Genomic DNA, 24395 nt, shown 5'->3' on the forward strand with positions numbered 1-24395 from the left:
AGTTGATGAGAAAATAGAATTTGATCAATCCATGATCAGTTATTGAGTTAAAATTGACTAAATGTTGAGAGTAATAATATTTAGTCAATGTAGGCCCGTATAAACGATCAGTTATTGTGCAATTAAAATTGAACTGAAATTGATTACTTTTTGGTCAATAATTGATCAATCGATTGACTGTCTGATTGATTCAATCATGATTGAGCATCTGATGGCTCAATTATTTCTTTGCTGAAATATTATGTGAAAAAACTACGTTTCAGATTTTTCTTGTGGGCGCGAAAGGGTTAATTAAATTAATCAATCGCCTCATTTGCAAAAAAATCAGTACCGAGCATTGATTAAAGATTAATTGAGAGAAAGTTGAGGGAATTTTGAGCAATTATTGACTTCGATTTGACCAATAATTGCCATACTTGTTAAATGAAACAAAAGAAGATTTTAAATTAAAGAAAATTTTCCTAATATGTGCTGTGTTTACTAATAAAGTGAAAAATCATAAATTTTTGTTCTATAAATAAAATATTTTATTAAAAAAAAATCTACTTATAAAATCAAACATGAGACATGCCATAGGAATGTCTTAATACACGTCCCTAGCAAATCATATGACGCACCTCAAAGAACAAAGACTCTGTGCGTTAGTGGGTGCGGAAAAGCAAAAGACGCCGTGGATTGACTTTTGCGGAAAAAGTGATTTTCATTGAATTTTCCCTAAAAATACATCTCAGATCGTCATTTTAGCACATTCCATTCGTCATTCTGCTAAAGAACTCAGACGGTATTTACGGGAAATTGACTAGAAGAAATAATGGCAGCATTGCTGGACGGCGTTTTTGAAGGGGATTTGCAGAAGAAGGTGTCTTCCGCGAGGATTCTGGTGGTTGGAGCTGGTGGAGTTGGATGTGAAGTGCTGAAGAATCTTGTACTGTGCGCCTTCCAGAACATTGAAATTGTGAGTATTGTCTCCTGAACGTTTTGTCAGATAATGAGGTTATGTTGTTCTCGCGCTGCAGATTGATCTGGACACCATCGAAGTGAGTAATCTCAACCGGCAGTTCCTCTTTCATCGGGAGCATGTTGGCAAATCCAAAGCTCAGGTGGCAAAGGAGAGTGCACTGAGCTTCAATCCGGATACAAACATCGTAGCCCATCATGACAGTATTACAGAGTAAGGAAGCTCTTTGGGAACATTCTAAATATCCCGGAAACTTTATTTTTGTTTGTTTTTCTTTCAGCTCAAAGTTTGGAGTGACTTATTTTCAAGAGTTCGACGTGGTACTCAATGCTCTGGACAATCGTGTGGCCCGGAATCACGTCAACCGGATGTGTTTGACGGCAAAAGTACCCCTGATTGAGACTGGAACATCCGGCTACAATGGGCAAGTGGAATTGATTCAAAAAGGTGTCACCCCATGCTACGAATGTACACCAAAGGCCAAGGAGAAGACATTTCCCGGATGCACAATTCGGAATACTCCATCTGAGCTGATTCACTGCATTGTCTGGGCCAAGCACTTGTTCAATCAGTTGTTTGGTGAAGATAATGCCGATGAGGATGTTTCCCCAGATACCGCTGATCCGGAAGCAGCTGGAGATGCTGCCAATGAAGCCCTGGATGGCGAATCAAATGAAAAGGGCAATATCGAACGGAAGAGCACGCGTGCTTGGGCCCAGAGTATCAAGTACAACAGTGAAAAGCTCTTCAATAAGCTCTTCCACGATGACATCAAGTATCTCCTTAGCATGACAAATCTCTGGAAGAAGCGTACACCGCCGGAACCATTGAAATTCGGTGTTGGCATGGCCACGGGTTCGGCGGAGGAGAACTACGACGGGATTGCCAGGGAGCAGAAGATTTGGAATTTGGATAAATGCACCCAAGTCTTTGCGGAGAGTGTCAAAGCACTGAAGGACTCGCTGGATAATCTTCCTACTGGGGATACCCTTGTCTGGGACAAAGATGATGCCGATGCAATGGATTTTGTCACGGCGTGCGCCAACATTCGTGCTACGATTTTTCACATTGCCACAAATACGCGCTTTGAAATTAAATGTGAGAATTAATTAAAAATAGATTTTACGTAACAATTTTAACATTAATTTTTGTATTTTGCAGCCATGGCGGGAAATATCATACCAGCTATTGCCACGACAAATGCAATTGCAGCAGGAATGGCAGTTCTTCACCTTCTGAAAGTACTTAACAATCAGAGTGCCTCATGTCAGTCCGTCTACATGCGTTTGAGACCCAATCCGCAGAATCAGATAATAGTTCGTGAGAAATGTGAGTTCCTATCACAATTTCTTTTACTTTTTAATTTTTATTTCAATGCAAAATCCTTAATTTTTCAGTCTTCACAAAGCCAAATCCCGAATGCAAAGTTTGCTCCATGAAAGCCCAGATTGTTGTTCGCGTAAATGTGTCCCAAATGCTCATTGGAGACTTCCGCAAAAGCATTCTGCTGGAGAAATTGGCAACAAAGGCTCCTGATGTTGTTCTCGACGGGAAAGGTTCCATCGTCATTAGTTCCGAGGAGGACGAAGAAGATCTCAATGATGAGAAACTTCTGCAGGATATGGGGATCGTTGATGGTTGCATTCTAACGGTTGATGACTTCCAAGATGGGAATCAATTCACATTAGTCATCGTGAATGATGAGAAGCAGAATGCGAAGACATTTGAAGTAACCATTGATCCCGAGGCAAAGAAGAAGGCGCCAGAGGAAGAAATTGCACAAGAGAAGGAGGAAGAAGAAGAGCCTGCTGCAAAAAAGCTGCGTATGGATGAGAATAGCGTTCCAGGGAGCAGCAAGCAGACGCAGGAGGACAGTGATGATGATCTGGAAATTGTAGAGTCTGATGATGAACTAGAAACATCCGGGGCAGGGATCAAGAGGAAGCAGGCACCAGCAGAGAAGGAGGAACCAGTAAAGAGGAAAAAGACGGAGACTTTGCCAGGAATTGAGGATAATGATGTAATTCTCGTGGATTAGAATACTTTTTTTTCCTTCTAAGCTCATCTCTCGTACACATTGAATTTAATATTATACTATACGTCTCTATGAAATTGATAAAACTTGTTTTTCTTTATTTTAATCGCGAAAACATTTTATTTTTCCAATTTTTTGAGGTTTTTTTTTCCAATTTTCAAGCAGAATTCGAATTTGGCGCTATAAATGTAGTTCCAAAAGCAACCACTGCGATTTTTCGGCGCTGTTTGAGGTGAAAATGAGATGGATGCATTTCACCACTATCCGTCTCCCTCACACATTCAGTTTTTCGCAATTTTCTCGCGTTTTCCGGCGAATTTTCCGACCGGAAGTAGCTTTTTGCAATTGGGAAGTGATGCCGCGTCGATTGGCATCAACAATTCCAAAAGTTCGCGAAAATCCATTTCCGGGAAAAAAAAGTGCGTGTAAAATCCCCAACCGTCAAAATTTCCACCAGCCCCAAATTCCGCACAAAAAGGCTCCCCGAGGGCCCCAAAACATCCGGAAGTGCTCCAGAAGTCCCAAACATGTGTTTCAAGCCTAAAAAATTGGCGGGAAAACAAGAAAATCGCATTTTTGGAAAAGCAAAAAAAAAGTTCGTTAAAGTTCAAATTTTCGGCGGGTGATTCCAGAATCCCGCAAATGTTACTACCCCCAGGGAAAAATATGTGCAAAAAAATTGTCATTTTTTTTTCTAAATTTCCTGCAATTTCGTGAAAAAAGTGCGTTTTATCGTGGAAATACGGGAAAAACAGCTCAATAAAGTCCAGAAGACACAAAAAAGGAAGAAGAAACAAAGAGAAAGAGGACAGGAAGAGGAATATTATGCCCTCGGGTGAAGTTGGAAAAGGATAAAAGTTGGAAGAATGTTTCTCATAATTGGATTGTGTATCCTGACCACTGTAAGATCATCATTGGGCACATCAGCACCAGACGCAGCAGATCTCCCTGGTGGTTTTGACAGGAGTAACCCCCTGGTGTTGGAGGATTTGGTGGATGAGGCACTTCCGGAAGTACAGAAGCATCTTGTGTCTTCACCCAGTATCCTAGACTTTGGGGATCAGAGTCTAGGAAGTCCGCAGACACGTCTCGTGACGCTGATGAACAACAACAACAATCGTAGTGTCTTTCTGGATGCAATTGTAACCACAGCGGACGGGGACACGGGTGTTTTCTTTACGTCCTTTGTGGAGAAGGTGATTCTTCCACTCAGCAACATCACATTCAATGTGGTTTTCCTGCCAAAGAGGCACGGGTATGTGGCCACTGATCTCCTCATTCACACCACTTTCGGGCTCTTTAAGTATCCCGTGAGGGGTCGTGGGATTGAGTGCCCCTATCGCCTGGTACCGCTTGTTGGCATAAAGGCCCCCTTCAACGCCACAATTTCCCCGGAAATTCATCTCTTTAATCCCCACGATAGACCCATTCAAATTGTGGAGATTTTCTCCAGCGGTGGACACTTCCAACTGGAATTGCCAAGTGGTGGCAATGAGGGGCCCCAGGTGCTCTGGGAGATACCACCATTGTGCTCAAAGCCCATTATTCGGGTTAAATTCGTTGGAATAACACCCGGAAACTACACGGCATACGTGAGGATTAAGATAACAGGCCAGGACACCCAACTTGCCGAGAAAGTCCTCGTGGTGCCCATAGAGGTTGAAGTTGGTCGTGAAAGGGGCATTTACTCACCACAGAGCCTCCTCAATTTGGGTCTCCATGGCTCCACGGATAGAGTATCCGTGTTCCGGGTGAATCTCTTGCATTCTGAAGCAGAGAGGGTATCTGGAGTAAAGGTGAGTAAATTGACTGATTTTCCGATTTCCTCAAACTTTGTGGGAGCAGGAAATTGAGAGAATTGATCTAAAATTCATTATTGATTAATGTAGTTCAGGTCATTGATGTTATTCGACGTGGGTCTTATCCTTAGACGTTTTCCGTTCTGGGAATATAACTAGGTGACCTTAACCTTTCTGGATGTAGCTAGAAAAGCTAGAAAACTTAAAAAAGTACTTTTTACTTTCAAAACAAACGTATTTATTCCGCTCTGAAAAGAAGTCTGGTACAAAAAAAGAAGGTTCAAGACAATGTTACAATTCAAAAACTAAATAAAGCTTTGTTAGAGTTTTTTCTACTTTTAAGCATTAAATAATTAAAAATTTAAAACAAAAATTAAATTAATAATAAATTTTGTTGAGGTTTGTCTGTCTCTCGGCACTCCTCAAGGGTTATTGAGGAAAATATAAAATCTCAAGGTCCTTAATATGATAGCTCAAAGGTCCAGTATGGTTGAGTTTAAAAAAAATATTAGCAGAAGTTTTTTAACCCTTTAGCGTCCACGTGAAACATTGAAATATGAGTTTTTTTTTAAGTCTTTGAGGATTTTACTAGCCACCCGTGACCAAATAAACTTTTAATTGTCACAGAATAAAAATTTATTTAACTTTTCGTGATAAATTCTACATCTGTGAATAGGAAAGTTCCACTTCCTCAAAATTTTCGAAAAAAAAACTTGAAAAAACATTTACTTTTTAACCCTTGGAATGCGGAGCGGGGTCGTTGAACGACCCCAGCGCTATATTTCGTGCTATAACTCAATAAATATAAAAGATAGCGTTCCCATCTTTTGGAAATAAGTTCCTTGGTTATCTAAGGAGGTTGTGTAAAAATTTCAGCTCAATCCGACCACCACAAGAAAAGTTATTAAGAAAAATGTAGAAGAAGGGAATTCAAAAATTGGTGTAACGGTCATTCTGCGGAAAATTTATTAGAGCATAAACAACATAAAACATAATTAGAAGCATGTAAATGTGCAAAACAATAAAGAATATTCGAGAAATATTACCATTTATCACGTTGCGGGAAGTGAGGGGAATGTGGGGAAGAGTGAAAAACAAATAGCAGTTGGGGTTAACTTTCTTGGTAAATTTCTCAAAAATAACTTGTGAAAAATTAGTGAAAAATGTTTTTCTTTAATATCTTCTTCTGCGTGTTTCCGGGTGGCGAATTTGTGATGCAAGGGGCAAGAGGACTATATAAGGAATCTATAGGCACTAACCCGAAAACTCCAGGCTGTATAATTTGGGAGAAAATTGGCCTTCTTTTTGGGGTCGTTCAACGACCCCACCTTCGCATTCTACGTAACCTCCAAGGCCTCCGCATTCCAAAGGTTAAAAGAAAATTAAGGTCATAGTTTTGAGGTTAGAAACCTCGATCCTTCAAAGGTTAATCATGATATTTATTCTGTAGATGCTTTCAGGAGACTTTTCTAATTTAGAACGTCTTCTTTGGTCTCTTTTGTGTGCATTTGATGTATTTGTAACTTTGAAAAACAATTAAATTCATAAAAAATTGGAAAATTAAAAAGCGTTAAGAGCTAAGATGGTTCAAGCCAATAACCAAAACATACTTTTTTCCCTGATGTTTAAAGTTAAAAGTGCTCCTTTAAGGAAGATAAGAAAATTCTATATATTCCAGGCTCTGTATCCGATAGTTTTTAGACCTAGTAAACCATTTGAGGTCCCTTTGAGTCTAAATTAGTACACAAGACTAAGTTTTTGCAATCCTTTAACATTTTGTGACTACAAAAGGACAACCTCAAGGACTCAAAGGTTCAAGAAGAACAAAAAAACTGAAAATTATTAAGTTGAGAGTTTTTCCCAAAAACGGTTTATTTGATCTCAAAGGAAGCTCCCAAGAACTATTTTTAGTTCAATCAGTTCGCTAAATTGATCGCGATCCTGAAAGAATAAACACAAAGCCTTATGCTAAAACTCACTAGAAACCTAAAAGAATTTCAAAAACCCAGTTAAAAATCAGAAGAAAATTAAGAAGAAACTTCATGTTTCTCCGATTAAAGGTGACGAATCTACGAGGGGACAATGAGATCACCAATAGAAGTTTGTCACTGCAAATTGACGAGGATGCACGACAGCAATGGTTGGTCGTGGAGGTGAATTGGGCTAAAGTGTGGTCCCCATACTTGATGGGAAACATTGTAATATCAACTGAGGAGAATGGAGAACCGCAGCTGCAGTACTACATGCCCATTTTTGGGCTGTTGCTCAATGGATCTGCCCAACATTCGGGCAATATCACCATCCTACTGAGCAACAAGAGTAATCTAGCCAAGATCCATGAGTACACTTTCACGAATAAATTCACCGTGCCATTGATGGTCACCAGCGTGAGTGTGGCTGAGGGTATTGGGACGCATCATCTGCGACTGATGGACTTCAATAAGGTGCTCCTAGCACCGGATGATTCCGTGACACTTTTTCGGGTGCAATTTGTCAATTATACATTGCCACTCCCGCGGAATTTTTCGGTGTTATCGGAAATTCGAGTTGTCACAAATGCAACCATTTACACGATTCCCGTTTACTGCTTCACGGGGTTCCTGCGGCGTGTTGTACCCGTGTATGATGGTGTGAATACAATGCACGACGATGAGGGAGCTCTGGATTTTGGAACTGTACCCGTTTCGACGTCCTTTGATTCGAATATTGCATTTGTGAATGAGAATCCTGTTACGGTTTCCATCAAAGGATGGACTGGGAAGCTAACAAGCTCCGCATCGTACAGCATTATTCTACTTGGATGCTCAGACGGGGCGTCATTCGCCAACTTGGCTATTTGTTCGGAGTTAGAACCCCGACAATGGATGGTGTTTCAGATTACTGTGAAAAGCTACGGTGTTGGCAACTATACGGGGCAATTGATTGTCAATACGGATTACGAGGAGATTGTGACGCCAATCTACATGACTGCTGAAATGGGTGGATTGGCGCTCGATCAGGAGCTACTGAACTTCAAAGATTGCTTTCCGGTGAGAAATTGTTCCATTTTCCCCACATTTCCTTTTTCACCATTAAAATTCACCATCCTTCTAAGCCGCGAATGCGCGCCAAATTCAAATTATTTTTTTTGTTAATTTCAGGAAAAAATTTGTTCATTGAACTTAAGTGCACATTCCACATTCATGAAGCCAATGCAGGTGGAAGCAATTAGCGTAATAGATGGTATAATCAATTACGAATATGCAACAGATGAGGATGTTCTCCCGGAGATACCTCCGAATGTAATAACAAACATTGGACGTTTGTACTTTGACCCAAAAGGTCTGTGTGGTGAATACTGCTACACAGGTAGTCAGGTGAGCAACAAGATTCATCCAAAAAAGTCCAGCTCACTCGTTAACTACTCACACTACACGAAGCTGGACAAGGATGTTTTGGCATTTCGGATAAAATCCTTTTATAAGATGCGCTCCTCAATTCAGAGCATCCCCTTTAAGTTGTCAACGAGTCAGATAAAGCGGTATGATTTTGTGGCAAGTGTCAACTTTGTATGGCCACACTTGGTGGTGGAACAGGTGGAATTTGAAGCGACACAAATTGGTCATGATACAGTGAAGTTCATCACGGTGGAGAACCCATCGGATCAGCTCCTTATAACGCAGTACTTTCTGCATGATTCCCAAGTTCATGGGCATGATGTTGAGCTACCACCGGAAGTTATAACACCCTGCCCGACGTGTGTGTTGGCCAAGGAGAAGCTCTTTGCTTTCCATTCGTTCTTCTCGACGTCATCCACGCTGGAGAATTACTTTGATCACATTCCACCGCGTGGGAATAGCAAAGTAGCCATTAGGTTCCAATCGCCACGACCAGGGATCTTTTCCACGTTGCTTTTTATACGGAATAATCTCACAATATTGGAAGCTGTGTGGCTAACGGCTAAGGCGGTGGTGCCACAACTTAAGTTTGGTAATCGACGACCTGGTTCCCAGACGCCGCTTTTGTTTGAATTCACAGACAAACATTTCAAGATGTGTGCCGATGAGATGGCGGATCGCGAGAAGAGGTTTGATGAGAATAAGGAGCACGCTCATGAAGTTCCTCGAGCAATTATTACAATGAAAAGGAGCTTCACGGCAAGGAATAGTGGGGAAGTTCCCATTATGATCAAAGCGATCCGTATTGGAGCTGAATTGTGTGAAGGTTATGGATTCAAGGTAGGAAAAATATTATTTTTTGATTTTTTTTATTGCTAAATTGAAGGAAATTCATAAAAAGATTTTACACTATCCACAAAAAGTTTCTGCTAAAAATCGTTTCGTTTCCCTTCTTACAATTTGTTAGTTTTAAAATATTTAGTATTCTATAGTTTATGTTTTTCTTTAATCATATTTTTTAAAGGAAAATTACTTTCTCTTTAAAGATCTTTATGATTTTTCTGGGAGAGCAAATCCTTTGTTTTTCTTTTATAGAACTATAAATGTATATAGAACTATAAATGAACGATTTAAGAAACTCAACTGCCCAAAGTCTTACAACTTTGAGTTTTTAAGAAAAAAATGAAAGATTTTTATCAGAATCGATCACAATCTTTAAATGAGCTTTACTCAGACTGAGGTGAACCGATTTTCAAAATTCCATCACTGTTAGAAAGGTACTTTTATCACCTTTCTAAAACTGGTAGGGGAAAGCGGGGCTAATAAAGTCACTTAAGGGTTTGAAAAAGCCTAAAATATCATATTTCCTATCTAGATAGAACAAAATGATCTTAGAAAGAGTTGTAGGGCAAGAAATATCCTAAAGAATTGAACTATACATTTCGCTTTATCTGTTTGGGAAATATGATATTTTGAGCTTTTTCTAAACCCTTAAGTGACTTTTTTAACCCCGCTCTCCCCTAGATTTTTTTTAAACAATTAAGTTTTTATATCTTGGCAGTCATTTTGGTAAACCAAAAAGTTAAAGAATTTTTTTTCAAAATCTTATTTTACATCTTGTATATCGACCGCTAAATGCACCAATTTTGACAAGTAAATTATCATTGGAAAGGCAATTTGATTCATTTTTTTAATCTGGTAAGTTTTTGTAAATCGGTTAAGCGGTTCGGTTGTGGCAGCCGTTTTAGTGAACTCATAGTGTATGAGGATATTTAAGAAATTTCTTTTGCAATTCGGCATCGGGAGGTATTCGTGTTCTATCGTTCGATCCGAATTGATCCGAAGTTCATTTTGAGATTAATCTTTTGATTTTCGGATAGTTTCAGATCGACCGATAGGACACGAATACCTCCCGGCGCCGAACCAAGGGAGAAATTTCCCGTCCGTCTGTTCAAGCCTTAAGTTACCTTAAAAAATCCACAATTTTACTCATTTAAAAACTTTTTGATGGTATTGTATATAATTATCTATGAAATATGAAAACTTTATCAATTTTTTTACCCTTAGGTGCTGAATTGCTCTGAATTTGAGCTCGTACCAAATGCATCGAGAAAGATTGAGATTTCTTTTACACCCGATTTCACCCTATCACGCATAACGCGTCCTCTGATCCTGGAGACGAATACTGGGTATCCTGTGAACTATACATTGTTAAGCACAATCCCAGCAGAGGTTGTGGCTATGTGCCATCGCGCCTTAGGTCGCCCATGGTGGGAGAGTACACTGAAGCAGGGAACGATCGTTGTAGCTGGCCTAGTTCTCATTGGGGTAATAGTTGTTGGATTTAAGGAATCAGACGGCATCATGCAGGCACATCTGTTTGGAATGCTAAAGGTGAAAGTTCTCCAAGCTCCGTTGGATTTGAAGAAAATCAACACAAAGAATCCATTTGGTGAAGAGAGTCCTGCTCCGACGTTGTCAACAAATACTCAATCAACAAAAACAACAAATTTCCTCAATATGAACACGAAGAAGAAACTTGGGAAGAAGATACCCGTTGGTGAGGTGAATCCTCTCAATTTTAACACCAAATTTGACTTATCAATGAAGAGTGATCACGGCAAGCAGGACACATCAGCTGATAAGAAGGAAAAGGGAGAGAATCGAAAGTATCAGACTCTGGAAACGTGTGAAATTAATTCAATTATGAAATCCCAAAAATCTCTTTCACCAAATTCAACGGTTAGAAATGAAAGTAAGGCCCCGTTGAAGAGATCCCTGACACCTCCGAGTCCACCTCAGCGTGAATTAACACGAAAGGATGGACGGGAGGAAGAATTGGAGGAGAAGCAGAAGACTCCCCAACCTCTACTCAAGATCGTTGAGGTGACTCCACCGGTTACGCGGAAATGCATCAAGCAAACTGTGAAGAAAACAAAGAGTCTGCCCGTAACGAATAATGATGCATCTGCATTACCAAATCTTCTACCCAGCCTACAAACTAAAATACCAGAAACTAAAATTCTTCCGTCAAAACTCACCTTGAAAGAAGAAGTGAATACAGTCGAGCGACACTTGACACCGACAATTGTGGAGCCTCCGCCATCGTCACCGAGTCCTGATGTAACTTCTGAGTCTCAAAATGGATTACTTAATGAAATTATACGGGTGAGTACATACTTGTGTAGTGTTATTTAGGAAGAAATTGTTTCTTTTAATTTTTTTTAACGCTTAAATTGAATTAACCCTTTCGCGTTCCTTGAGTTATACGTTGATTCATACGTGAAACATTCTATCTTCTTAAGTTTTAAGTTTAAAAGTTTTTCAAAGATAGAAATTGCATTGAATTTACGTAAATTGGACCAATGAAAACGTTTGAGTGAAAAAAATTCTCTGAAAACATCCCTAGAATAAAATATTGTGATGAAAAAATTGAATTTTTCAATTTTTCATGAGAACGTAAAAGAGTTAAAATGAATTTATTAGAAGTCAAGACTCTATTTGCATTTGGATTAAAAGATTTTCTATGTGTAATTCTAATTCTAATTACTGACATTCCGTGTTAAACAATTGACGTTAATTTTCTAACGTTTTATTATTGTTCTGACATTAAATATTTCAGTTCTTGCCTGTCAACGTAATTCTTCTAACATTTGACGTTTGTTTTAAAATTCGTCATTTATTGAAACGTTTGATGTTAATTCTAACGGTGAAAATTTCTTTTCAAGCATTTGACGCTACTGTCTTGCATTTTTAACATTTGACGTTCTTATTTTATTGTTGTCACTTAATATAACGTTTTCCTTTCTTTTTTTCGGGGGTTAATGTATTTTTTCTGACTTGACGTTTCTTTTATAATGTTTCACTTTTATTCTAACGTTTGACATTTATTCAAAAATTTGACTTTTTTAAGTTTGACATTTATTAACGTTTTTTTAATGTTTGAAAATTCTTTTTTCGTTTATTTCTTATACCATTTTTAGCCTGAAATTTCCTAAACTTTTAGGGTGTTTAGACACTCAAACTATACCACTAATTTCTTTGAATTTTCTTTTTAATATGATTGCTTGTTTTAAATTTTGTTTCCTGTTTAGCCAAAGAGATACGGAAAGACCCCGGGACGAGAGAGACGTTCACGTGTAACAAAACGCAACAGCATCACAAAGCCACAGTATAAAGCATCATTGATTTCTCCGGCTGAAAGTGCTTCTGAACAACCAATTTCTAACATTTGGGATGAGAAACGTGCTTCCTTCAGCTATGTTGTGGCTCAGAATCCTCCGGCAACGCCCGAAATGGTTCCCCAAGAAAAAATCTCCATGGATTTTGGAGCTTTTGGCGAGTCTCAGGCGACTGCACCGGTGGATGTTCCACGGAGTGAACCTGTGTTGAGTAGTGCTGCAGCAAGTTCCGTTTGGAAAGTGAATGATTTGGGTCCGATTGGCACAAAGAAGCCAACAAGAACGGCTAATTCATCGTGGGTTGATGTGGATACAATTCGGAAGCCCTTGGCACAGGATAATTTCAATTTGGAAGCTCTGACTGCGGCGCATAGTAATTCGTCATTCTACAGTGGATCTACGTCGGTTCTGGAAACGTATCTAATGGAAAAACTTCAGTATGCTCGTGAAAAGCAAATGGCCAGCAATCCGGGGAATTTCCTCTACGCTAAGGACACGCATCAGCAGAAGGTTGAGGAACCAATTAATGATTGTGAGTGGAATGGTGGGAACTTTTGGAATCCTCCCCATGCGGCTAATGGAATGGGACAACAGTCACAGTGGGTGAGTCAGAGTCCAATTCGTCGTCCACCGCCGGGTTTGGATTTCCTTCAGCGGAACAACAGTAATTCGCTCTTTATGAATGGAGTTGGGGCAAATGATGAGAATTACAATTCTATGCCAACTTATGAGTTGTTCAGCTCACCGTGGGAGCATGAGGTGACGTCCAATATCTGGCACAGAGGCGGACAGAATTATCACAAAAAGCAACAGCAGTAGATTGATGATTGTCCAGCAACAACATCATCTACTCCCTATTCGTGAATAATGTGAAATTCCTCGGAAGACTGTGTGCTGCAGAATCCACTCTTCTATGGTGTTGAATGGCTACAAAAAATCCCTTTTCGAGGTTGTATTTGATGTGAAATATTGAAATAATCATTACAGTTTAAAAAAAAATGTAATACAATACATAATGTACATGAATTACTATGCTGACGAAACACTCACAATTTGAGCATTATTAATGAATATAAAATCATCAGAGAAGTAAATTTGTGTTTTTTTTCTAACCCTTTCAGGACCAGCGAGCAGATTTTTTTAACCCATTCAACAAGGGTCATAAAATGGTTTACATTTTTTTCGTTTCATTTTCCTAAGGAGAGATGTTCTCGAAATTCTTCAACTCCCGGAAAAATATTTAATTTTCACTTTCTCCTGCTGTGGAAAAGAGATTTTTAGAAAAGAAAATATTTCATTCCAGGAATTTACTAAAAAAAAAAAAAGAACTTCCGGATGTAAAATTCATCCAAAAAACTGAAGACGGTTATTTAATTTGTGGAAAAATCACATCCTTTCCCAAAATATCCTGTTTTCCATGATCAAATGAGAATCTGTGATAACTAAAGAATCTATAAAGTCACTCCCGGATGGAATTTGAGAAGAATCTTGTCCGGGAAAATTCGATAAAAATCATCAATTTTTTGCTTAGTCCGTCTTCGTAATGTGTATGATATACGTAAAATTGATGGTTTTCCAAGAGTTTTCCTGGACATGATTCTTTTGCAACTATGGCCGGGTGTGACTTTTGAGACTCTACAGTTATTCTAGTTTCTCATTAAATCACGGAAAAAGGGAGATTTTGCAAAAAGAATGCGATTTTTAAGTAATTACATATTCTTTTCAATTTTTTTAGATGTTTTTTCCTTCCGGGAGCTTTGTTGGACGGTTCCGGGAGTGAAATTGTGAATGTTATTAAATATTTCTACAATGAAATATTATTCTGCATTGTACCAACTATCGGAATATGCAAAAAATCAAGGAAGATCGGGATGATCTTTCCCAGGACCTGTTAGAGGTCAAAAAAGGAATTTATTCCGGGAGTTGAATATCTCGAGAACGACAAGTCCGGATAATTATACAAAAATGCTTCTGAGATCCAGGAAAAATATCCTCGTTGACTACCTCAAAAGATTTTTTTATTAAGGGATATTTCCTTAATTTTTTTTCTAAAATCTGTAAAATCTTTTGAATTTTCCTCAAACGAATTAAGACCTAAAAATTGTAATTTGTGGGCGTTTTTCTTGCTCTCACGTCATTTCACAGCCATCTTAATTTAGGTGTTATGTTACGTTAGCTTAGCTACGTCAGTTGCAACATCGGTATGTGAGGAAAAAGCACACAAAATAAACCTACAGGGAAAAATTTTTCTTGCTTTTTATTTATTATTTACACATGGTGAGTATTTTAATAAATTATTTAATTATGTTGCTATGAAGTACAATTGTGCTATTAATAATAAAAATTTCATAGAACATGTTCTCGGAGCGAGCCCAGGTGATACGGGAGCAAGCAAAAAAATGGTCTCTGCAGGGAGATTCTCAGCTTTTGGAGTATATGAAGGAAATTTCGAAGAATTTGGAGAGTTTAGCACGTCACACTGACTTGAGGATTAACCGGATGTGCCTTAGTGGGCAGGAAGTTAATGTGGCATTGGGTAATGTAACCAATTGCCTCCTTGCGCTGCAACATACACAGTTTGTGGAGAATCGCGTACATGATGAGGATGAAGATGAGAATGTTGCTGCTCCTGACAAGGCAAGAAAGGATGAAGCAGACACCAAACAAATGTCACCAATGACAACTCTCAACACCCTCCTGGGTAATTCCGTGAAATGCCTCAACAATTGCTACGAAAGAGTTGATGTGGAGCTCGATGAAGATAGTGCAGATGAGGATGATGAACCCACGAGGAGTGTTGTCTTTCGTCCAAGAGATCCCTACAGGCATCGACCACTTCCGTATGTAATTGGCTCCAAGGAATTCAAGGAAAAATGGCATGTGGGGCTCGTTGATTCGGAATCAGACACAGAGAATGAAGATGCCCAATTTTCCGAAGGAGCTTCCGAGTCTGAAATGTCTGTATCACTGCCCAACAGTGCTGGAGACTCGGAGGGAGAATCTGACTACGCTTGTCAAGGAACAAGTAATGCTGCTGGTCAGTTTTACTATTTTTTCCTTCAATTCTTCATCTTTTATTGAATTTTTTATTATTTCTTTTAGCTTACAAGAGTGATGATGAGCAGCCGACGAATGTTCCTCAGGAGCGAGCTTACTTCCAACCACCGAAAATTACTCCTCATGGGCCTCCTCCACAAATAGAAGATACTCCCCCTAATTTGTTCTCAGATTCACCACCACCGGAAATTCCGGGATTATCAAAAGTCACGGGACTCTTTAATGACCTCGAAGAAGATGATTTTGATGCTCCAGCCCCAAAATTGGACACCAAATCAACATTCTTCCGACAGCAGCATGATCATCATAAAGCCGTCAATCTTTTTGATGATGAACCACCAGAATTTGAAGCTCCTCCACATGACAATTCTCGTCAATCTGGACCGTCTGGGTTGTATTTTGAGTCAGAGAATGAAGATGAATTCTTCGATGTTCTATCCCAGCCGCGGAAGCAAGTCCAGAATACTTCAAAACCAAGTAGGACAGCTCCAAATTTATTCAACGAAGAGCCTCCTTTGGATACTTTCACCGCGCCAAGTGGGCAAGAAGACAAAAAAATAGAAAAGAAGACTCCTGTTAACTTGTTTAGTGATAATGATGATGCTTCATTTCCTCAAGCTTCGATTGCTGCCAAGAAGAATGATCAAACTGTCGTTGAGAAGAAACCTCCTACAACAGACATCACAAAACTTATCTCATCAAATCTCTTTGATGATGATGATGAACCCGAAGACTTTCTCGAGACACTCCTGAAGGGTGCACGAGCTAAAACAAAGCCACAGGATACAATAAAAACAGATAAACCCCATGATGTGGTCAGAGAGGAAGTGCCCAAAGACACAAAAGATCAAAAAGTAGCAGTTAAACCTCAATTAAAAAGCAAAGGGAGTCTCTTTGGCGATTCTGATGATGAAGATATATTTAGTGGAAGTTCAAAGAGTGGATTATTCGGGAAGAAAGAAGTAAAATCAGTCGATCCTCCGGGTAAAGTACAGAAAAGTGATTATTTGTTAGAAAAAGAAAAAAATGATTATCTGAAAGAGAGTGAAAAGACTCCAAAAGCAGCAGCTTTAACTGCTAAAGAAGACGTAGAAGAGAAAATTGAAGTTCCTCCAGAGAAAGACGAGGAAATACAACATCAAGAAGTGCCTGAAGATGACCCAATTGGTAGTCAAATATTTGGTAAGTTACATTTGAATTTATTTTTATGTATATATTTTATTTATTTTTTCGGTGAATTTTCATAAACTGAGGAATGGCCCAGAATTTTTTTTTTTCAAGAAGTTTGATTTCAAAAAATGTCTAGGAAAGTTAATTTTCAATCAATATTCTTGAAGTTTAACACAGAAAAAAATTAAAACTCTTCTTAATCCAAATGTATATTAAACATGATTAGACTTTTTATGTTATTTTAAGGGGGGTCTCTTGTGAGAGCTGGTGAAATTAAATATTTTTATTTTTCTTGGGGTTTTTCTTAAACTTGGTTTTTCAATATTGGTTACATTTGAAGCCTAATTATTGAAGAGTAAGAAAATCACTTTCCGCCATCTTAGATGTGACGCCATCTTGAGATTTTCCTCAAAACACAAAGGTAGGTTTTTCTCAGGATCTACTGGATGGATTTTGATGGGGTAAAAAGCAAATGAAAGAGGAAATACCCGTGCAGATTTTGATGTACCAGAATTTTGAATTTCCATTCTGGGGCTGAGAAAAGTGGAAAAATGTGACTTTTTTCAGATATTTTTGACGTTTTTCCACTTTTCTCAGCACCAGAAAGGAAATTCAAAATTCCGCTACATCAAAATCTGCATTGGTATTTCCTCTTTCATTTGCTTTTTACCCCATCAAAATCCATCCAGTAGATCCTGAGAAAAACCTACCTTTGTGTTTTAGAGCAGTTCTATGGAAAAGTCGGAAAATCACAAGATGGCGTCGCAAATAAGATGGCGAAAAGTGATTTTCTTACACTTCAATAATTACGCTTCAAATGTAACCTACATCGGAAAACCATGTTTAAGAAAAACCCCGAAATTTACATCATTAAAAATTATGTAAATTCTAACAATTTTCCCAAGAGACCCCCCTTAATGCAAAGTTTTTTTTCAAAGTTCTTTGTGAAAGGCTTGATTTCTTTAAAGCTAGATTTAGTATTTAGGCGATATTTGAGTTTTATTAAACCGGGACTTAGATTTTTAAGATGGTGTATTAAATCAATGGAACAATCAGAGTTATTAACGTATTAGAAAGCTCTTTGTATACAACTAGATTGCACTGATAAGTCTAAAAATTTCAGTCAAAATTTTGAAAAATTTAATTAACATTTTGAAAAAACTTTCAAAATTTTCCTAATTTTTTTAATGAAGAAGTTATTTTTTTTTACTTTCCAATTTTTTGTGTCATCAGAAAAACCACAAAGTATATCATCAGACAGCTTATTCGAGGAAAAACTAGAGGAAAAACCCGAAGAAAAAGATTTTGTTGAACCTACAAAGCGAACTTTAGCCATTCCACCACCCGATTTACCCATCATTCCACCGGAAGTTGATGTGCCACCGTCACTAAAACCAACAAATGTGCAACTTTTCGATGATCTTCCCCCTGATGATGATTTATTTTTCGATCGAAAAGTTGTTTCCGAGATATTTTATGATGATTTTGCTGATAGTTTTCCCCCAAATGCAATTTCTGTGAATTCAACGGGAAGTTCCTATATATTTAATGAGGAACCACCTGTTGATGATTGGCAAGAAGAGAGGCGAAAGACAGGGTCAAAGAGCGAAATAGATCAAACAATCGTGAAAAAGAGCAAAGAAAAGGAAGAAAATGTCTCAAAGGAAAGAAAAGAACATAATTTGGGGGATGTCTCATCAAAGAAATCTCTTGAAAATACAAATTTCCTAAGGAGTGACAGCCGTGATAGCAAAGATGAACCGGATGAGATATTTTCGAGTGTTAAAAACATAATTAATACCCATGAGAGAATAGAAAAAGCTCCGGAAAAAACTCTTAACAAACCCAAAATTAAACCAAATAAATTGAATAAAACAATGGAAATCAATGTAGCTGCTCTATTGCCTGGAGCGAAGATGCCATCGTTCAAAAATGTTCCTGAGACTTCTGCAAATGCTGCAAAGAGACCTTCTGTGTCAGAATCAATTGAAGATGATATTGAGGAACAAGTGGAAAAAGCTCTCACAAAAATTAATGATAAATCAATTAAAATCACCGAAGAATCAGGAAGTCATCTTACACATCCAAATAAGAATCGAGTGAGGATTTCACACAAAAGGAGACCATCTACGAGAAAAGGTCGTCATGAGACGTATAGAAAATCATTGATAATTGATGATGAAGAGACGAAAGATGAGAATACTGCATCGAATGAAAAGGTTTCAGAAGATCAAACTTTGGGGGAGACGTCTGGGAGCTTGCATGAGGAGTTTGATATCAAGAAGAATGAACCAAAAATAGATAAGAAGTTATCAGTTAAAAAGACTAAAGATTTTGCCAGAAAGACTGATGAGATTTCATCCTCACAAGATGATTTCTTTAAAACTTCAGAAGTATTAACAGAGGATAAGAAATCTGTAAGAATAAAAGAATCTTCTTCAGCTTCAAAGAGTCTGTTTGAGAGCGATGATGAAAGTGAAGGTGATATATTTTCTTCGAAAAAACCATCAGTTATTCCCAAATCTACGAGTGAACCAACAAAAATTAAACCAGAATCAACTTCTCTATTTGGAGATTCAGATATTGATGATGATGATCTGTTTGGTTCTCTTAGTAAATTCAACAAGAGTGGTAAGCAACTGGATCTTATTAAGTTTTGAGGAAAATCATCTCAATGTGTATTATTTTAATTTATTTCCAGAGCGAGTTAAGACCACTGTGCCAATCACAAAAGTTGAGAAGAAAATTGAAAAGAAAAGCGCCGTCGGAGATGATCCTCTTGCTGATCTCCTATAGCAAATTACGTAAGTCCAAATAAATTTTGTTGAGAGGAAAAAATATCACAATTTCAATTATCTATGTAATGTACATGGCAAGAGCAGAAAAGTCGGTGAATTGAAATCATTTATGATTGTACCAAAATTGATGTACTTTGTGAGTCAATAAAGAAGACACATTTAACGCATAGGTGCAAAAAAACCTGTTAAACTCTTTTGCAATATGTGTGTACGTTTTATCACCTTCTGTGCATATTTTAGTCATCCAATGCGAATCATTTTTACCATGGCTGGATTGTAAACATAAAAGTCAAATTAAATGAATTGAATTGAACAACATTCCGCGGATCTTTGTCAATTTCTTTTTAGCTCAAAAAAATTGACAAACTTGTTTTGATAAAAAAAGTCATGTAAATTGCACATCTATTAATAAAGTTGTTTACAGTGAAGGTCTTATGCTGGCTCTATGTTCATGTCATTGTTACTTTATGAAAATTTCAGAGAATTTTTGTTCTGTTAAGTGATTTTTTTGACGAAAATTTTTAATTTTGATATTTTTATATTTGTTTTATTAAACTATAAAATTTACAAGAAAAGTCTACTTTTCTAGCTCTTGAAAAAAATCTCTTTATTTAAAAGATTTTCTAAGCGCATAATGCATTTAAAAACAACTGTTTTATAAAATTCTTTAACGAAAAACGCCTTTTTTATTTAAATAAAGCTTTTAGTTTTCTTCTAAAAAGTCTTTTATTTATTGACTTTCCTTAGAAATAGAACTCAGAAAATTACTTTCAATGCTTCAAGTTTTAAGTGAATATCGTTAATGTTTTAGTACGTATATTGTAACGGAATATATAAAGTTCTACCTGATTACATTATACATAAAGGAATTTGGCCCAATTTTATTGATCTTTACACGTCCGTTTAGACTGGAAGAAAAATTGATTTAAATAAAAATTATTGTTCCTTAATTTGGTATTGAAAGTTCATTTAATGACTTACATTTGAAGCATTATAGGTTTAAAGAAATAGGGGATTAAAAAGACCATAATTCCCTACAAAATTAACCAAGTTCGTAAATTACACGTACGAGAATAATAAGTAACCTTTTGACCTACTGACTTACTACGTGGACGTACTTACTACACGATGCCTTCCTTTTTTCCTTATTTCCTTAGTTTAAACTCTTAGTCTAATTCATTTGAACTGTTCACCAATTATATAAAAAAAATACTTTTTGCTACCCTATAAAAAATTTATCTAACAGTCGTAAAAGCTAAACCGCTTGACGGATTTTTAAATACGAATTGTCGATAAAAAGGTAGGTATATAAGACGTTTCACTGCGGAATGCAAAAAATTGGTTGATTTGTTTTATGGTGGAATCTTTAAAGACGAAGATAATCCAAGTGAATGCAAATCATTAATAAAATGCAAAATATGCATCGAAAGTCATAGAGGAAAAGATTGGGAGTTGGCAATGAGGAAGCTCCTAGCAGTGTGGTTTTGTGGGTTTTGTATAGAGTTTGCATCAGAAAAGGAAAGTAAAAAGATTTTATATCAAGTGTTGAAATCTTTGTGCTTACTCGGATACATACATATTGGCTTTTTTTTTGTCTTGATGCTTAGGGTGCGACTTTAATGACTAAAAGTTTTTCTTTTGCATAAAAGTTAGTTTTTTTGGTAATCATTAGAAATTTTATTCCAGCTCTATATTAATTCAGATAAGTCCTCTTTCAAAATTAAGAGGTGCGAAGCAAGCCACATTCCCCTATATTTTCACATGTATCCGATGCTCGATAATATGTAAAAGGATTTAAATAAATTTTTTTATTATTATATTCATCCGCTCTCTTATCCAATTAGTTATCCAACTTTAATCATTTTTGAAGTGTCTCACTAATTCACCTCTCCAATTTGATATATTTTTTGTATAAATACTATACCCAATCTATCATCAATTTCCAGCTTTGGACAAGAATTGAATGAATAAAAGATTTATTTTAATTTATCCAATCACAGCTAATACATAAATCATTTTACAATAAACAGATTTTTTTTAAATTTTGTATTTTACCAATTCTTTTTATTAATAAAGTCTCTTATATTTTTTTCTTATACCTCTCATGTTGCTTTTGTGTAAGGAAGGAAGTATTTAAGGTCTTCCTTTGTCTTTTTCAATGATGAAGTTACAGACCGAAAAAATGGTCAAAAAAATGGACTGGAATTGTTTTTATCGTGATTTATGAACGGAGGGAGTCAATTAACATTTTTAACAGCACTTTTGCATCTTTAGTGCGCCTAAGTGGCGCTGAGAGTGTCGCGTGTGAATATTTTTGTGATCTTTATCGTTTTCTTTGACGGCGGGCGCTTGTCTCAAGATAGTCAATGAGTGCGTAGCGTACTATATGGACTGCTATGCGTACGGCGACTTCTTTGAATAATGCATGAGGAAGCAACGAACGTTGTATCACACACCCATTCCTATCTTATTCTTCCCATTCCGATCTTATGGGCTACGGTGGTCGTGATGAGTTGATTAAGTCAATTACGTTACGATTATGCTAATTAAGTGATGATATATGACACATGTTGATACCACAATTCAATTAATTGGCCTCACCACACACAATATTGGTTTGATTGGGAAAGAATCTGCTTTTGGCGCGTCTTACCAAAAAGGTAGCGCTTTTACCACCCTCGCAGTCACGCATCGTGTCATATTTTACGCATCGATATGTAATATTATTTTTTCCTCACTTTCGCCACCATATACGCATCATGATAGGACTTTCTTGTATTAAGTAAAGTAGATTAATATGCAAAATCTCTATGTAATAACTTATTTATTATATTAGTTGGTGGATCACATTCCTCGTAGGTAAACCAGGTATTGTTATAACTGGTGGATTGATTTTTTTGCTAAAGCGCTAAAACAACATGTTAAGAACGAAGCTGTTTTTTTTAAAATTTAAATTTATTCCTTAAAAATTAGAACAACCCCTAAGCCTCAATTAACCTAATTATTACGCAAAAAACTTTAAGTCTGACGTGTGATAAAAGCTGTAAGATTATGTCACTAACAAAATGCCGGCTAATTCTGAATGATGATAGGCAATTGACATTTGGCAGATTCCCATCTCTCACGGTATTTGCAAAGATTTATTCGGTGTTAAGTTATAAATTTAGTGATTTTTTAAATGGTTCGACAGACATGGTGCTAAAGCTAATGATCTCCAAATTGGTCATGGAAAATTGTTGTAATATAAGAAGTTGATGAGTACGAGCCATCATAAATTCTGACTGTTAACCTATGGGCAAAAACGTAATTAATTGATGATTTAGAGAAAGTCATAAACACGTTTCTCTTTCAAAAATACATTAATTCTAAATATTTAAATCACTTAATAAAAATTTATGAGGGTAAAGGGCGCAATGGATTGATCATCGGTTCGATTACGGGATCGGAAAATGCGCTCCAATCCTCCAACGGACGGTATATTTATTTAAATTTTTTTTACATATTCTAAAAAAAAAATCTTTTATTATAAAAAAATCTATGTTTTGTGTAAAATATTTATTTTAATACTACTAATGCTTAACCCTTTGAGGACTATTAGGTCATACGCTGACCCATAACTTCGATTTTGAAAATTCCTAATTTTAAATAATTTTTTTTTAACTTTAATCGAAAATCAATACAGAAATATGTCTTTATGATCCTTTAACATTTTGAGATCACAAATAGGACACAGAGGATCAGGAAGAACTGGAAGGACGAAAAACCGAAAATTTCAAAGTTGGGATCTTTTGCTAAAAACATCTTATTTGAAATCAAAAAAACTATAAGTATTGTTTTTAGTATACATTCAGCTCGCTAGATTGTTTGTGGTCCTTAAAGGCTTAATAGTAAAGATGCCCTTTTAGCAAGAGCCGTAAGAGCCAACCCAAGGGGCTACCATGGTGTCAATTGAATTTCTCATGAGCATTAAAATGCTCTTTGTTTTTTAATGCTTCACGTTTGAGGCTTTGCAGAGCTCGCGGTGATGCTGAATGAATTCAAGCACTATCAGTTGGGAATCTCTGAAGATGTACATTTTACTTTTACTATATGCGAAGAGACTGTGAGCGAGTTAAGCGCCTGGAACCACTTTGTCGCAACCAGGTGGACGAAACTGGAAAGTCTAATCTCGTAATGCTTGTAAATTACACTTTCATTTTCATTTGTTTCAGCAGTATTATTACCTGTGGGTATCATCATGCGGTTTTTGCGGATAACTTTTGCGTAATTTCTCACTGCAGAAACACAGATTTGATCAAACTGAAAAACAATTTTATTAGGTGTGCTGGCTGATTGTTTAGGTCTGTGTGACATATGCGCACGATTTCACAATTAAATTGTGTTTTGGATTCCCCAATTTTTTTTTGAAAATTTAATTCATGTGCAATTAATTTGCAAAGGTTTTTTACTTACTATATTTTATTGCATAAGTAGGTTATGATTTAGAAAATAACCAAAAAATACGAGAGATTTTTTTACGAAGATTGTACGAGTAATAGGTAAAAAAAATTAGGAGTTCCATTCTTTAGCAATTAAATCTGATGTTTAATCATTTCTCATGATTAACCCTTAAGATGCCAAGTGGGGTCTGTGAACGGTGCTGTAAGTGGAACATCCTTAGTAAAAAAATTAATAAAGAAAATGTAGAAGAAGGAAATTCAAAATGTGAAATAACGACCAAACAGTGGGAAATTTTTAGAATTAAAGTTATACAATCACGTCATAATTTCCTTAATTAATCGTTCTTAAACTTTTCTAGAAAAGTTATTTAAGTACCTTAACGTATAACGTTAAACATTCTTTAATTTTTAATTTTAATAGTTCCATTTTAGTTCCATTTTATTTCCTTTAATTCTTTCAGCTATTTTTGTGTCTGTAGGTACGGAAGAACTTATTCATTCACACGCAATGTCTCGACGATGAAAACACTTCCATCTCCATCGTTTGTCTTTTATCATTATTTCCTCAAATGCACATTTAC

General features: G+C 36.8%; 3 protein-coding genes across 3 annotated transcripts; all 3 read left to right on the forward strand.

Moving 5' to 3' along the window:
- The first annotated feature begins 625 nt into the window (after positions 1–625).
- On the forward strand, positions 626–3079 carry LOC129792603 (SUMO-activating enzyme subunit 2). The gene is made up of 5 exons (XM_055831822.1): positions 626–955; positions 1017–1171; positions 1239–2056; positions 2120–2287; positions 2356–3079. Exons 1-5 carry the CDS (start codon positions 812–814, stop codon positions 2994–2996), a joined length of 1926 nt encoding a protein of 641 aa, XP_055687797.1. The 5' UTR covers positions 626–811; the 3' UTR covers positions 2997–3079.
- A 570-nt stretch (positions 3080–3649) lies between these two features.
- LOC129792557 (transmembrane protein 131 homolog) lies at positions 3650–13444 on the forward strand. Its single transcript, XM_055831691.1, has 5 exons — positions 3650–4789; positions 6853–7821; positions 7933–9009; positions 10237–11337; positions 12264–13444. The coding sequence occupies exons 1-5, from the start codon at positions 3860–3862 to the stop codon at positions 13167–13169; spliced, it is 4983 nt and encodes a 1660-aa protein (XP_055687666.1). The 5' UTR covers positions 3650–3859; the 3' UTR covers positions 13170–13444.
- Positions 13445–14526: 1082 nt separating this feature from the next.
- LOC129792565 (WASH complex subunit 2) lies at positions 14527–19542 on the forward strand. The gene is made up of 5 exons (XM_055831751.1): positions 14527–14627; positions 14703–15387; positions 15453–16589; positions 17811–19208; positions 19279–19542. Exons 1-5 carry the CDS (start codon positions 14625–14627, stop codon positions 19371–19373), a joined length of 3318 nt encoding a protein of 1105 aa, XP_055687726.1. The 5' UTR covers positions 14527–14624; the 3' UTR covers positions 19374–19542.
- Positions 19543–24395: the final 4853 nt, after the last annotated feature.

Source organism: Lutzomyia longipalpis, chromosome 3, assembly GCF_024334085.1.
Source record: "Lutzomyia longipalpis isolate SR_M1_2022 chromosome 3, ASM2433408v1".
In the NCBI taxonomy this organism is placed as follows: Eukaryota; Metazoa; Arthropoda; class Insecta; order Diptera; family Psychodidae; genus Lutzomyia; species Lutzomyia longipalpis.

Excerpts from the sequence above, each read along its gene's own strand:
- LOC129792557 (XM_055831691.1), top strand. The coding sequence starts at position 3,860 with ATGTTTCTCATAATTGGATTGTGTATCCTGACCACTGTAAGATCATCA. Across the intron at positions 9,010-10,236 it reads GTGAAGGTTATGGATTCAAG|GTGCTGAATTGCTCTGAATT; the intron begins GTAGGAAAAATA and ends TTTTACCCTTAG. Across the intron at positions 11,338-12,263 it reads TACTTAATGAAATTATACGG|CCAAAGAGATACGGAAAGAC; the intron begins GTGAGTACATAC and ends TTTCCTGTTTAG.
- LOC129792565 (XM_055831751.1), top strand. Across the intron at positions 15,388-15,452 it reads AGGAACAAGTAATGCTGCTG|CTTACAAGAGTGATGATGAG; the intron begins GTCAGTTTTACT and ends TATTTCTTTTAG. Across the intron at positions 16,590-17,810 it reads AATTGGTAGTCAAATATTTG|AAAAACCACAAAGTATATCA; the intron begins GTAAGTTACATT and ends TTGTGTCATCAG.
- LOC129792603 (XM_055831822.1), top strand. The coding sequence starts at position 812 with ATGGCAGCATTGCTGGACGGCGTTTTTGAAGGGGATTTGCAGAAGAAG. Across the intron at positions 956-1,016 it reads CCTTCCAGAACATTGAAATT|ATTGATCTGGACACCATCGA; the intron begins GTGAGTATTGTC and ends CTCGCGCTGCAG. Across the intron at positions 1,172-1,238 it reads CATCATGACAGTATTACAGA|CTCAAAGTTTGGAGTGACTT; the intron begins GTAAGGAAGCTC and ends TTTTTCTTTCAG.